The sequence below is a fragment of the Callithrix jacchus genome, chromosome 13 (genome assembly GCF_049354715.1).
Source record: "Callithrix jacchus isolate 240 chromosome 13, calJac240_pri, whole genome shotgun sequence".
Classification (NCBI taxonomy): Eukaryota; Metazoa; Chordata; class Mammalia; order Primates; family Cebidae; genus Callithrix; species Callithrix jacchus.
In genome coordinates this window covers 18,203,618-18,218,194 of record NC_133514.1, presented here as the reverse complement: position 1 = coordinate 18,218,194, position 14,577 = coordinate 18,203,618, and the positions used below count along the sequence as shown (strand labels likewise).

Genomic DNA, 14,577 nt, shown 5'->3' with positions numbered 1-14,577 from the left:
TCTCTTTTGCTAGCCAGGCTAGAGGTTTATCAGTTTCACTGACCTTTCCAAAAAAAATCAGCTTTAGATTTTGTTGATATTCTTTTCATTTTGTTTTCAATTTCATTGATTTCTGCTTTTTATTATTTTTTCTCTTCTGTTTACTTTGAATTTAACTTGTTCTTCTAGTTTTCCAAGGTGGAATCTCAGATTATTTTAGATCTTTCTTCTTTTCTGATTTGTGTACTCATTGATATAAATTCCCGTTTATACAGAGATCCACGGATCCATCCGGGTGGTCCAGGCACCACTGGCGCCCCTCTACGGCGATTCCCCAATCCCACTATCCGAAGCCATAAGTCAGAAGCCGCTGTAGAACGCTTTGCCAAACTCTAGACTCGAAGGGACGTAAGGCGCAGCTACCCGCCGCGCAGGCGCGAAGCCCTGCTTTCTTCACAAAGACCGAGGGAGGAGGGGTCGGCGCAAACCCTAGGTGTCTCCCTGAAACAACGTTATCAGCCCGCCTCCAGGCCTACGGAACGCAGCGTGACGCATGCGCCTTGAAGACTTGCAGAACTTATTTCACGCTCGGGGCGGCGGTGACGTGATGAACGGGAAGGAGGTGGTCAAGGAACGGAAGCCGGGAGGGAACTAGGGCGGAAGGGGACCAGGGCCAGGCTTGTGTTCAGAGCCTTACCGGGGCTGGGGTTCCGATGTGGTCCCCGGAGCGGGAGGCCGAGGCCCCTACCGGGGGAGACCCGGCGGGCCTACTGCCCCCCGAGTGGGAGGAGGACGAGGAGCGCATGTCCTTCCTGTTCTCCGCTTTCAAGAGGAGTCGCGAGGTGAACAGCACCGACTGGGACAGCAAGATGGGCTTCTGGGCGCCGTTGGTGCTGAGCCACAGCCGCCGCCAGGGGGTGGTGCGCCTGCGTCTGCGGGACTTGCAGGAGGCCTTTCAGCGCAAGGGGAGCGTCCCGCTGGGGCTGGCCACGGTGCTGCAGGACCTGCTGCGGTAAGGGGCGGGCGGGTGCAGCTCCCCGAGGGCCGGGCCCTTGTCCTGTTCTCAGCACAACGCATTGCGCGCAGCCCACTGTCTGGCCCAGAGAAGGCATCCAGTGTGTGTTCAGAAGGAGAAGAAGGAAGATAAGAAGGAAACTAAGGAGACTGGGCTAGGGAGGCTTGGAAGGAGAGGAAGAGGGGGTCTGGGGAGATTGGGGGGCGGGGATAGTCAGATTAGATGAGTTCCAGAGAAGCTAGCCTAGCAGAGGTGACAGTGATTTGTCTGGACTGGGATCCCCTTATGTAGTTATTTCGTAAGGGCCTTCAAATTTGAATGGCCTGTGGAGCAGAAGGTCTAAGAGATAGGATTTATTAACCTAGGGAAGGTCAGGGCTAAAAAGCGGGCATTCACGGGGAAGAGTTCTGTAGGCATCTTGCCAACAACCCCTGGCACAACTCATGCATCTGGCCTATCCTGGCTTGTCCTGGGCACAGGCTTTTTGGAGCAGAGAAGACGTGAAGGAGAGTGAGGGCTTTGCTGAATATCTGAGTGCCTTTAAAAGGTCTGTAGGAGATACGTGTGCAACAGGTGCAGTGTTCTGGAGGTATCTGAGGGGTAACAATAACTAATAGATGTACAGTGCTTCCCAGCGTGCAGGCTCTTTGCATGCACCATTTGACCCTCTCAGCGGTCTTGTGATGAGGTGATAGAGTTATCCTCAGCAGACAGAAGAGGAAACTGAGTTTGAGAGAGATCACGTGACTCACTCAGTTACACAGCTAGAGGTCACACCCGGTTTGGATCCCTGGTCTTTGGATAAGTCATTTGCACTTCGATGTAGGTATTATTCTGAGACCCACCTAGTGTGATACCTCTCTCAGTGAAGGAAGGAGAAGGGCAACTCTGATGGTTTGGTTTGGTTTGGTTTAGCTTGCTGCTCTTTCTGATTAAGAGATCTCTCTTCCCTACGTTTGTTCCCAGTACCTTTCCATTGGCTGACATTGATATTGCTCAGGATGGTCTCGAACTCCTGGATTCAAGAGATCCTCCCACCTTGGCCTCCCAAAGTGTTAGGGTTACAGGCGTTGAGCCACTGCACCTGGCAAGACTTTCTGAGAGCACGTACAATGGAAACAGTTTTAGTTCATGCCTGAAGTAGGGAACAGGAGAAACAGTAGTTGAAGAAGTCAGTGAGGGATGAGACCAGAACGGGCCTCCTTATTGTAGAGAGGTGATGATCTTTCCCTTCCAGTCCAGACCCTTGAATACCTCCATGTTATTAGACTCCTCTCCTGACTGCTGGTGCTTCACTGAAGCTTCCTGGTGCTTACTGGGGTCCTGAAGAATTTCTGAGGGTGATGTTTCTCCACAGAGATGACATGGCACGCTAGTAGTATTAAAAGTAATGGTAAAAACCACAATTACTTTTGCATCAACCTAATAGTTAACAGCTTTGCTTGAGGGCCAGCCAGCCTAGGCCTGAATCCTGGCTCTGCCATTTGCTAGATTATGGGGCCCTCCACAAATTTTATGCCATCTTTAAGCCTCAGTTTGAAAATTCTGAAATGGTGATAATTGTACCTAGGTTTATTGTGAGGATTTGAAGAGATACTCCTTAGCATAGTGACTGGCCCACGGGGAGCATTTAATAAATTGAGCTGCTATTACTGTTACCAGCACCATGAAATACTTAGGTCTTACATCTTCTCCCCACCCCAGCTTTGTAAGAGCAACAAGTCTTTCTCTGTACATCTGTGTTTTCTTCTTTATGTCTCGCACTTGGCAGTGATTTATTTTCATTTTATTGTTTTGAGCTCCACTTGTAAAAGGAAATCTCAGCGAGGGCCCAGAAGCCACCTGAGTTTCTGTTGTCTTCGTGGAGCGCTTATCTTTAGGTTCCAGACCCATCATGGTGTAGATTTGGTCTCTCTCCTTAACCTTCTGAGTCCCTCAGTTTTCTCACTGGTTAAAATGCTCATAACAGCATCTCCCATGCAGAGGTGTTGTGAGGCTTAGAGCTGGAATAGAAACAGCGCAGCTTATAATAGTTGGCACAGCATAGGCGCCTAATGAATAGCAGTGATGATGATGATGATGATGATGATAAAATTCCTCTTTTGGGGAAAAGGGGGAGCTGGGGACTAGAATGGGATCTAGCCTTAAGTGCTACTACACGCCCTTCTTTTCCTTTCCCTGCAGTCGAGGGGAGCTGCAGCGGGAGTCAGACTTCATGGCCAGTGTAGACAGCAGCTGGATCTCCTGGGGGGTCGGGGTCTTCCTGCTGAAGCCTCTCAAGTGGACTCTTTCTAACATGCTGGGAGATAATAAGGTTCCAGCCGAGGAGGTCCTTGTGGCTGTGGAGCTGCTGAAGGTGGGTACTCAGAAGGGGGTGTCTGGGTGTCACCTGGTGTGATTGCGGCATCCTCCACATCCCTTGTGTGCATTTTTAGGGGACTGTCTTTTTTACATGGTGCCTGAGTTGATAACTGAGTTTATCTGCCCTCCCTTGTGTTGCACTTTGTATATATTCGTTAGTGGGACTTTCCATCAAGGCTTAGCCTTTGGGAGTTGTCTATAACTAACTGGATTATTTTCTAGTATCTGTAGGGATTAATGTTAAGCAGCAGTTTAGGAAATGATTTGCCTTCTGTAGTTTACTGACAAGAGTCTCTCAGGATTCCTGAGGACCTCGTGGCTTTCACCATTGCCACCTGTAAACTGGCCCACTCAGCTCCGCTTTCTGACTTTCTGCCGGTACCCTTTCCCCTCCCAGCTTTCTGATGGCCTGCCTTCTGCTGCACACGCTCTTATGCCTCAAAGAGGCCACTGGGGCAATGGTCCTGTCGTAGCCTTCTGGTCAGTCCGCCGCCTCCTGGCCTGCCTTTCCCACAGCCTGGATCGCATGGCTCGTTGCTCCACTCCCTTCCTCAGTGACACCCTCAGCTCCTTTGCATCTCCTTTGGCCCACACCAGGAAACTCCAGCAGATCCATAGTCCAAGATCAAGCCGCATGGGGTCTGCCACCCCTGCTGGAGAAAATCCAGACTCAAGTCCCCTTCATGGTCCCCAGCTGTGGGAGGCCCTCGGAGCCACGCCACAGCCTCATTTTTCTTTCTCTCTGTCCCCTCACACGCTTTATCCAGTGTCCTTCCTCTCTGCAGGCACTTCCCTGAGAAAGTAGTCTCAGGATTCCTGAGCCGGCCTTCCGTTTTCTGTCCTCCCACCCCAAGCCTAACCTCCTCAGAACCCACCTCCTTCTGTGCTCAGAGTAGTGTCCTTCCTCTGCCCCTCGTCTGCTCTGGGTCTGCCCTGCTCCTCTTGTCCCTTTGTCCCATCTGCTGGCCTTTTGCCTAGTATGTTCCATCTCCCTCTTAGCCTCTAAACCCAAACCCACTCATGCTTTTCCCAACACAGATTGTCACTGTTGTGGTACCCGGGCCCTGCCTAGTGACTGCTGTTTCATTCTCTACCGACCTTTGTGTCACCACTTCCTCACCTCCCATTCACTCGGTCACCCAGTGCAGACCTGCATCAACCACCTGCTCCACCCAGATTGCTGTGGGTGAGGTGATAGGAGCCTTTCTTAGAGAGACAGAGACAGAGAGAGAGAGAGAGAGAGAGAGAGAGAGAGAGAGTGAGAGAGTGTGTGTGTGTGTGTGTGTGTGTCTACAAAGTTGACTGAGCATCAGGTGGCAGAAGTACATTGCGGAGAGTAGTTATTTTTGAAGTTCACAGACCAAGCCTGACCTCAGGGCCCTTGCATAGCACTAGAGGCTTCACACAGCTGGAGCCAGCCCAGAATCCTCCCCCCTCCCGCAAGAGAACCACCCATTTCTCCTCACCTTGAGAGACTCCAGCCCATTCTGCTGCCGCTCTTTCCCTGTTCCCCAGGATTTTGGACTGAGCAGCCCACATTTTCTTCAGGGGCAGCCCCTCTGCTCCATTGACACTCCCTCCCCACACCCATGCGGTTATTCCCCTGCCTGGTGCTTTGGTCTCCAGGGCTCAGTCAGGGTCCCCACACAGACTGCAGAATGATTCGGGTGGCTCTGGGCTGAGCTCAGGTCCTCTCTGCCATCTTTCTCTCATCTCACATGTCCTCCAGCCTGGAGCAGAGGAGAGGTAGACCCATGGATCCCCACAGATGAGGCTTACACTGGCAAACAAAGAAAGCCTGCTCTTGAGGTAAATCGATTTTCCCAAGTCCAGACAGAGAAGACAGCCAGCAACTTTTTACTTTCAGATGGTACTGAAAAAATACAAAAAAGCCAAAATTGTCCGTGATTTTCTTATTTTAAAAAAATACAAAGAAATGCAAGTTCCCTTTCTGTTCATCCAGCTTCTCTGTCTTTGGGTGCTGTCTTCCCATTCGTGTGAGAGTATGTGAGTGTGTACGTTTACAGACTGTTTCCTTCATGGCCTTGTCAACTCTAGTTCTTCAGAAAGTCCTACTTGCCTGTATCTCATCTGTCTGTCCTACTAGAAGGGAGCAGTGCCATGGGCCCTGGGACCCTGGGAGCAGTACCTGGTACCTGGTAGACAGTGGATAAATATCTGTTGGGTGAATGAAGATAGACACACAGACACGTGGACACATCACTCCATTTTTTCTAGAAACGGAATGGGTGTGCAGCCTGCTTTGGGTAGGCACCTGTTTCCAGGGCCTACACAGCAGAGACCGACTGGATCCTGTTTGATGCCTGCATGGTAATCTGTCGATGTGCCACAATTCACGCAACAGGTGCTCCACAGATGGACATTTAAGTCATTCCAATTTCTCTCTCCATTTTTCCATCACAAAAAAAATGCTACTTGTGCAGACATCTGTATACTTCTCCCTTTATCTTTATGGAATTGATTTCTGGAAATGCATATATGCCTCTTAAATTTTAACAGAAATTGCCAAACTACTTTTCAAAAGTAAGTGCTAAATTGTACTTTCATCAAGACTCTATTAGGGAGTCTGGTCTCTCCACATCCTTGTTGGCACGGGATGACATCAGTATTTTAAGTCTTGCCAGTTTAATGGGAAAAAATGATATGTCCTGTTTGTGAATTGAGCATTTTTTTCACCTATGTACTAGCCATTTACATATCCCTTCTGTGAATTGTCTGTTTATATCCTTTGCCTGTTTTTGTATTATCTTTTATGTTACTCTGTATTCTGTATGTATTAGAAATAGATACATATAATGTATTTGGTATTAAGGATGTAAATATCGTTTCCCAGTCTGTTGCTTGCTTGATTTTTATTTATGATGTCTTTTACCATGTAGAAGGTTTCCTATTCAGATCTCTCCGACTTTTCTGTATGGCTACAGAATTTCAGGTCTTGTTTCGGAAGTCATCTTCTGCCCTGAGCTTAAGTAGATACTCCTTTATGTTTGCTCTGAATTACTCTGTACTTTATTTTTTGGTTTATATTTCCTTACTTCAATACTGACTTTTGTGTATGTGGTAAAGAAAAGCTCCGTGTTCTTCCACATGGCCAGCCCGTTGTCTCAGTGCCTTTCCTTGAGCTTGTATGACATGAATTCATCTGTATGTGGTTACTGTGCCGTTCCTGCAGTAGCGGAGTATCTGGCGGGCCAGTCGAGTCAGTGAAAACTTGATATCTGTGTCTTACTAGGCTCTGTTGCATCCTTTGACACTGTCGAGTTGCTGCTTAAAATGTCGGATTTCCTTGAATTCGTTCACATGATGCTGCAAGTTCTCCTTGGTTCCCCCAAAGCACTCCTGGCTCTTTTGTGGGTTCCTTCACTTCATAAACACTGGTGTTCCTTGTGCTTATTACTTTCCTCCCTGAGTGCCCTCGGGATCTTCGTTGCCATGGGTATGTTGAGGACGTTCAGCATGGGAGCACTGTCCTGTCTCCTCTGAGTTTCAGATTTGTGTATCCACTTACATGTTGTATGTATCTTCTTGGATATCTCTCAGACATCCTAAAACATTATATCCAAGATGGGATATTTTGTCTTTTCTTTAAAACAGGCTTTTCCTCCTGTATTTCTTCTATTGATAGCATCACATCCACCATTCACGCAATCCATGGTGACTTTACACTCGACCTTCTCCTCCATCCCTGTATCCAGTTACCAGTTTTATCTTCTGAATTCTGTTTGGCTCCCCCTCTCCTCTTTCTGTGCTTATTACTCAAATAGTCTTGTTCAGCCCCACATAATCTCTTGTGTAAATGGTCTCCTTGCCTCTTATCCTAACTCTACAATCTATCCTCTCCCAATTGGCAGTTAGCTTTCTGTTCATCTAGCCATGTCAGTTCCCTTCAGTCACTGCCCGCCCTCTATAGAATAAAGGGGTATCATAAGATACTACACTTCCATAATACAGGAGCGCTTCTCCTCCCCTTTCCCCTCTGCATTTGTACACATGTACCGCATAGACTCACCCTTCTGTGCTCATGTTCCTCTCTCTTCCTGAGATACCCCTTCAACTAGCAACTTGCTCACTCTTCAGAAACCTGCTCAACTTTTCTTTTTCAAGAAGCCCTGAGTCCCCAGGCATTCCTTCCCTGTATTTTCATAGCGTCTCCTGCCCACCTCAGTAAGTCTTTCCCGTTTCTGGTAGTAATTTCCATGTATGAGCGGATTAGTGACATTGTTTCTTGGAACTTATATTTCTTACTTAGTCTTGTTAGTAATCCTATCCCATCTGTTTGTCATTTGTTTTGTTTTGTTTTTGTTTTTGAGATGGAGTGTTGCTCTTGTTGACCAGGCTGGAGTGCAATGGTGCAATCTTCGCTCACTGTAACCTCTGCCTCCCGAGTTCAAGCAAATCTCCTGCCTCAACCTTCCAAGTAGCTGGGATTGCAGGCGCCCGCCACCATACCCAGCTAAATTTTTTTGTATTTTTAGTACAGATGGGGTTTTGCCATGTTGGCCAGGCTGGTCTCAAACTCCTGACCTCAGGTAATCCACCTGCCTCGGCCTCCCAAAGTGCTGGGATTACAGGCATGAGCCACCACACCCAGCTGTGATCACGGTTTTAAAGCTCAAGGTCAGGGTCCCTGCATCTTGTGGCAGTGGCCAGGGCCCGTCAGCCCATGTTGCCTTTCCTGCAGGAAAAGGCTGAGGAGGTGTATCGTCTGTATCAGAACTCGCCCCTTTCCTCCCACCCCGTGGTGGCCCTGTCAGAGCTCAGCACCCTCTGTGCTAACTCCTGCCCAGATGAGAGGACCTTCTACTTGGTGTTGCTGCAGCTGCAGAAGGAAAAGAGGGTCACAGTCCTCGAGCAGAACGGGGAGAAGGTATGGAGGCTCATCTGTTCCTTTACTGACTTAGTGGTGTTTGATTAAGTACGTATGGTAGCGACCCCTTACCCAGGATTTTGCTTTCCGCAGTTTCAGTGACCTACAGTCAACCACGGTCCAATAATAAGTGGAAAACTCTAAACATAACAGTTCGCTAGATTTCAGTCGTGCACTGTTCTGAGTAATGTGATGGAACCTCGTGGTGTCCCGTCTGGGTGCACATCCCCACTTTGTCCAGCATTTCCCCGCCTGAGTCACTTAGGACCTGTTTCAGTGATCAGATCAACTCTCACGGCATTGCAGTGCTTGTGTTCAAGCCACCCTTATTTTACTTTTTATTTTTTGAGACAGAGTCCTGCTCTGTTGCCCAGCAGTGGTGCAGTCTCAGCTCACTGCAACCTCCACCTCCCAGGTTCAAGTGATTCTCCTGCCTCACCCTCTCAAGGAGCTGGGATTACAGGCATGCACCACAGCGCCTGGCTAGTTTTTGTATTTTTAGTAGAGATGGGGCTTCACCAATTGGCCAGGCTGGTCTCAGACTACTGACCTCAAGTGATCCACTTGCCTCAGCCTCCCGAAGTGCTGGAATTACAGGTGTGAGCCACTGCACCCAGCCTATTGCACTTAATAATGGCCCCAAAGTGCACCACGGGTGGTGGTGCTGGCAGTCCAGATGTACCAAACAGAAGTTGTCAGCTGCTTCCTTTAAGTGAAAACATGGAAGTTCTGGACTAAATATGGAAGGCAAAATACCATTTGCTGAGGTTTCTAGAATCTACAGTAAGAAAGAATCTTCTTTTTTTTTTTTTTTGAGATGGAATCTCTCACTCTTATTGCCCAGGCTGGAGTGCAGTGGGGCTATCTCGGCTCATGGCAACCGCTGCCTCCTGGGCTCAAGTGATTCTCCTGCCTCAGCCTCCCAAGTAACTGGGATTATAGGCACATGCCACCACACCGGGCTAATTTTTTATATTTCTAGTAGAGATGGGGTTTCACAGTGTTAGCCAGGATGGTCTTGATCTCCTGACCTCGTGATCCGCCTGTCTCAGCCTCCCAAAGTGCTGAGATTACAGGCATGAGCCACCATGCCTGGCCCAAGAATGAATCTTCTATAGGAAAAATTGTGAAGGAGGAATACTGTGTGCATAGCTATATGTATAGGGTTTAGTATTCTCCGAGGGTTCAGGCATCTATGGGCGGTCCCATTCACTGGAACATCCTCCCCCATCGATAAGGGGGGCCCACTGTTCTTGGATGCCCACCAGCACTCCTGCTTGGGAATTTCTCAGCCTTTGTGGGAATGGCAGTAGTAATTTGTCCCTGTCCCTCAGATTGTGAAGTTTGCTCGGGGGCCACATGCCAAGGTCTCTCCAGTCAATGACGTAGATGTTGGGGTGTACCAGCTGATGCAGAGTGAACAGCTTCTCTCACGCAAAGTGGAGTCCTTATCGCAGGAAGCAGAGAGGTAACTTCTACCCCTGAGCTGAGCCCCGTCTCCACTGTAGCTGGCCCCCAGAACTGGCAAAACGTTAGTATATGTGGGCTTTTAATAAACGTGGATTATTTTCTTAACTGATTACAAAAGCAATCACTGCTCAATGCAGAAATTGTGGAAACACAGACTATCACAAAGGAGGAAAATGAGGCCTTTTTTTTCCTCCTAAATCGAGACAGTGGTGGGAATCTTAGCTTACTGCAGTCTCAAACTCCTGGGCTCAAGCAGAGTCTTCCTGCCTTAGTCTCTTGAGTAGCTGGGACCACAAGGGTTCTGCCTGGCTGATTTTTAAATTTTTTATTAAGGTGGGATCTCACCATGTTGCCCAGGCTGGTCTCATACTCCTCAGCTCAAGCAAACCTGCCACCTCAGCCTCCCAAAGTCCTGGGATTACTGGGGTGAGCCACTGTGCCCAGCCAAAAACATGAGTCTTAATTCTTCCTGCACAAACTATGATTGTGAATGTATGTTTATCTCTTCCTTGCCAGTGTCCAATCAACTAATATTTACTGAGCCAGGCATTGTCTTAGGGACTGGGCATATAGCCATGGGCAAGAGCCTGCCTTCGCAGAGGTCTATCTGAGGAGCCCTTCCCCTGCTCTTCCCCATGGGTAACTGGACAAGGATCCCCTGAAAGACAGACGCTCTGACAGGAGGACACAGGCATTGAAGCAGAACCTGTTCTGTCCGTCTTCCAGCTGGGAACCCTCGCCTTGCTGGAAGGCAAAGGGATATGTCCGAGGCCATTGTTGGTATTAACAGTTCATTCCCTGTCTCCCAAAATGGGAAGATGTGTATGAGGTACCCTGTTTGCATGTTGTGTCCCTGTGGGTTGAAAAAGCTTATCCTCAGTCAGCCTACTTGAGCCTTCGTGCTGACTTGCTGTAAGAGTTTTGGGCTGTCGGCATCATTTTTCTTGCCACTGAGTAGAGTGGGTTGAGTCTTCAGATTTAAAACCACCTTTGAATGCTGCTCTCAGGGACCCTTTGGGACCCTGCCACTCCTGTCCTGTGGCACAGTCATCTTATTTGTCCCTTGGTTTCCAGGTGTAAAGAAGAAGCCCGGCGGGCATGCCGAGCAGGAAAGAAGCAGCTGGTGAGTTCTTGTCTCCACCAGCCCCATAGTGGTGCCCTGGGCAGGCCCGGAGCAATGCCCAGCAGTTCAGAGAGCAGCCTGCTGGCGGCTTGAGGGGACAGAGTCTGCAGCGGGCCCAGGCACCACACAGCGTATTTTACAAATGGGAGGGAAGAAGGCTGGGTCAGCCTTAGCATCTGGGAAGGGCTGAATTCCTCATGCCCTTTGGCTTGCCTAGTTCAGCACTGACCTGAGTCTCCATCCCCCCAGGCACTCAGGTCTCTCAAGGCCAAGCAACGGACAGAGAAGCGCATTGAGGCCCTGCATGCCAAGCTGGACACTGTTCAAGGCATCCTGGACCGGATCTATGCCTCCCAGACAGATCAAATGGTAGCCACTCACCTCTGCTCCAGCACTTGCTGGTCTCTCTGTGCGCTGCTCACCTGCAGCTTCGGCTTTGCTCTTTGGAGGGTCCCTAGGTTCTTGCGGGATGTGGCTGGGGTTGCCTTTGCATTTCCACTTAGGAGGTTTGGCCTTAGTGGGTATAGGGCGAATCGAGCTTGGCTGCCAAAAAAAAAACCCAAAGCTGCTTTTAGAGTTGAAACAATATTGTATGTATTTTGCCAAATGTCTGTCACTTGCACTGATAGCTTTGCCTTGTCTTTAGGTCTTTAATGCCTACCAAGCTGGGGTAGGAGCACTCAAACTCTCCATGAAGGATGTCACAGTGGAGAAGGCAGAGAGCCTCGTGGATCAGATCCAAGAGGTACAGAAAGGGGCCAGGGAGGGACACACAGAGAAGGAAGTGACAGAGGACAGATGTGACTTCATCGCACATCCTCTTTAACCAAACTTGACTTGTCACCTTGTGAACTTGAAGACGCTTTCCTTGTTTCTCATTTGGGGCAAGATTGCTTTGTAACCCTAGACATTTTCCAGCAGACTGGGCTACTCAGAGCCACCACACCCAGCTCAGGGCTTTGCCCTTGTCTCTTACAGCTCTGTGACACCCAGGATGAAGTTTCTCAGACTCTGGCTGGTGGGGTAACCAATGGCTTAGGTGAGTGGGCAAGGTGGTTCTTTCTTTCTTCCTTTCATCCTAAAGGACTTCGCTTCCCTGTGCTGTGATGGGTTTGCCAGTGGATTTGCTTTTCCAGGTACAGGCAGACCTCCCCTAGCCTGCCCTCCCTGGGGCTCCTCTGTGGGAGCAGTGAGGGAATTGCCATTTTCCCCTTGACGGCTGCGCTCATGACCCGTCTGTGCTCCAGCATTCCTCATTCACACGGCTTCTAACTGGATGATCCTCTTTCAAGGGCAAGGGGAATCAGGGTCAGGTCCATGGGGTTAGCAGAATGCATTTCCTTCCACACTCAGTAGCTTTGAGTGTGGAAGAAGCATTTCTGCCTGAAGCTACCCTCAGTCTCCTGACCCCTGGGATTGTTTTTAAGCTCCAAGGAGGTCTGCATCTTTTGTGAAGCTAAGCTGGGTTTTGGTAACCTCAGTCCTGGACTCATTAGTGCATTTCTCCCTGGAGTTTATACATCTTTATGTTGTCTTTTCTTTCCAGATTTTGACAGTGAAGAACTGGAGAAGGAATTGGACATCCTCCTTCAGGATACCACCAAAGAACCTTTGGATCTGCCTGACAACCGCCGTGATAGGCATTTTACCAACAGTGTGCCTAACCCTAGGATCTCAGATGCTGAACTTGAAGCTGAACTTGAGAAACTGTCCTTATCAGAGGGAGGTATGAAGCTGTTTTCCAAGGCCTCTGGCGGGCATGCAGCCTTCTGGCTGACAGAGTCAGTGGGCCTAAGCCCAGTTCCTCAATTTGCCAGAGTACCAGAGCCCTGTAGGGAGTTGAGGGTTTGTTTCTATCGAGACTCGGTGCCTTAGACGCTGGATGCCTTCATCTTCGAGGTTTTCCTGTTGTAGTGTTCAGTCATTTCTTTGCCTTGCAGGTTTGGTCCCAAGCAGTAAATCTCCGAGAAGGCAATTGGAACCGACTCTAAAGCCATTGTAGGACCCTCCAGTGAAGGACCCTCATGTAAAAGAGAGACCAGGCTTGTTGAGTGTGTACATAGTTATTTAAACAAGAAACTCTGAGAATGTGTTTGGAAGAGGAGGAAGGAGAGCCACTGATTAATCTGGATGCTCCTATTACTACAGGACAGATACAATTTCTGGAAGGGATGCTCCACAGACTTGCTCCCAGCTGTGTCATGGACCTGCCTTCTCATCTTTCTAGTGCCACGGTTTATACAGTCCTGTGTCTGACCTGTCATTTCCTAGCCTGCAGTTCTTGCCATTGGCACAGTTAGGTTTGTCTTCACCCACCAGCTTCGTTTCCAGCCCATGAAGGAGAAAGATTGCAGCTTTGCCAAATCTGAATCAGTTCCCCCTTTCCCCCCGCAGTTTTTCAGAGGGGTTTATCTTGTCGCTAATGTCAGTTAAATAATGTATTCCTGTCCCTCTTGATTTTCACTGGTAAGAGAAGAATGAGATTGAAACACTTCAAGGTTTGATTTGAGGGGACTTAGCTGCCATTTTGTGGAGGAACATAGAGTGTAAAAGGTTTTCCTCTAGGATCATTTGTCAGAATTCTCCAGGTGTTCAGGGAAAGAGGTCTCCCCAAGTGGCGCAGAGTTGTGACAGTCCGGAGGGGCTAGCATGTCTGGTGGGCACTGCCTCTTCATCAGATGAAGCAGGAGGTGTGCCGGTGGGGAAAGGCTTCTTCCGCGCCTTCTGCACTTACATGGGAAGCGGCCCAGTGACTACAGGACCCCGAGATGTCCAAACTCCTCATGCTTTTCTAAAGAGGCGAAATTGTTGCCTTGGCCCCATCGTGGAGTAACTTAAAAATACGTATCTACCAGAACAAGCCACACAACGACACACCTCCCCTCCCTGAGCCTGGCCTGCAGCACCGGGCTCTCTGAATTTGGAAAGCGTTTCACTTTGTGGCCCACCGCTGGGGGCGGCGGGGCTGAGTCAGGATGTGCAATAGAAGCAGGGGCTGTGCCCTCTGCCAGATCCACTGGGAACTGCCTGGGCCACCCGTGCGCCTGTCCTGCCTCCTGCAGTCCCTGCTCCCTGACTCTTCAGGGACCAGGCAGGGCGGGGAAGGGGGACAGACGGGAAAGGGTCTGAATGCTCTGGCAATGGTGAGAAGAAACGACAGCCACACGCCACTCTGCTGCCCAGCCACCGGGATTTCTGCCTGGAGCCCTTTGCCCTGTCCCTGCTGCCTGAGGTGGCGTAGAGCAGAGGAGAAGAATTTGCTCCAGGCCAGGAGCACAAATAATTCAATGAATTTCTCTCCCACTCGACCTTGGTAAACGGAAATGTTGGGGGTGAAGAGAAACAATCACTATTTTTTTTTTCTTTTTTAATCTGGTAAATAATTAAAAGAAAAAACTGGAACACTTGTCCTGTCTCCTCTTTAGGTTGTATCAGGTGTCTCGTTCCTTCTTGCCTCCCTCGCCCCCACCTTCTGCACACTTTGGTTCTGTCTCAAGGCCACAGGAGAATGTGGAGTGCCTGATCGTGTGAGCTTTGAGCTGCAGTGGCTGCTGGTCTGTCCAAGCGGCCCCCACACTGAGCTCCCCTGGGGAGGACTCATTCTTTGAATGGCCTCCTTGGTTTTAGCAATGTGCCATTGCTACGGTTTGCCATTGCTGGGCTCTTTATATCTGTAAGTGGCCTAATTTCTTCTGTTCATGTGATTGTACCATACTTTAATCTGGCACCAGTATTCCTCGG

At 49.3% G+C, this 14,577-nt stretch overlaps 1 protein-coding gene across 2 annotated transcripts; it reads left to right on the top strand.

Moving 5' to 3' along the window:
- Positions 1-632: 632 nt before the first annotated feature.
- Positions 633-14,238, top strand: CHMP7 (charged multivesicular body protein 7). Of its 2 annotated transcripts, XM_002756840.6 has the most exons (10): positions 633-991; positions 3,179-3,350; positions 8,058-8,243; positions 9,578-9,711; positions 10,788-10,836; positions 11,086-11,205; positions 11,483-11,581; positions 11,815-11,875; positions 12,383-12,562; positions 12,777-14,238. In XM_002756840.6, exons 1-10 carry the CDS (start codon positions 693-695, stop codon positions 12,836-12,838), a joined length of 1,362 nt encoding a protein of 453 aa, XP_002756886.1. In that variant the 5' UTR covers positions 633-692; the 3' UTR covers positions 12,839-14,238. The 2 variants fall into 2 exon arrangements, with proteins under 2 accessions (XP_002756886.1, XP_035125898.1); XM_035270007.3 differs by lacking the exon at positions 11,815-11,875 and having other exon boundaries at positions 12,777-14,235.
- The last annotated feature ends 339 nt before the right edge of the window (positions 14,239-14,577 follow it).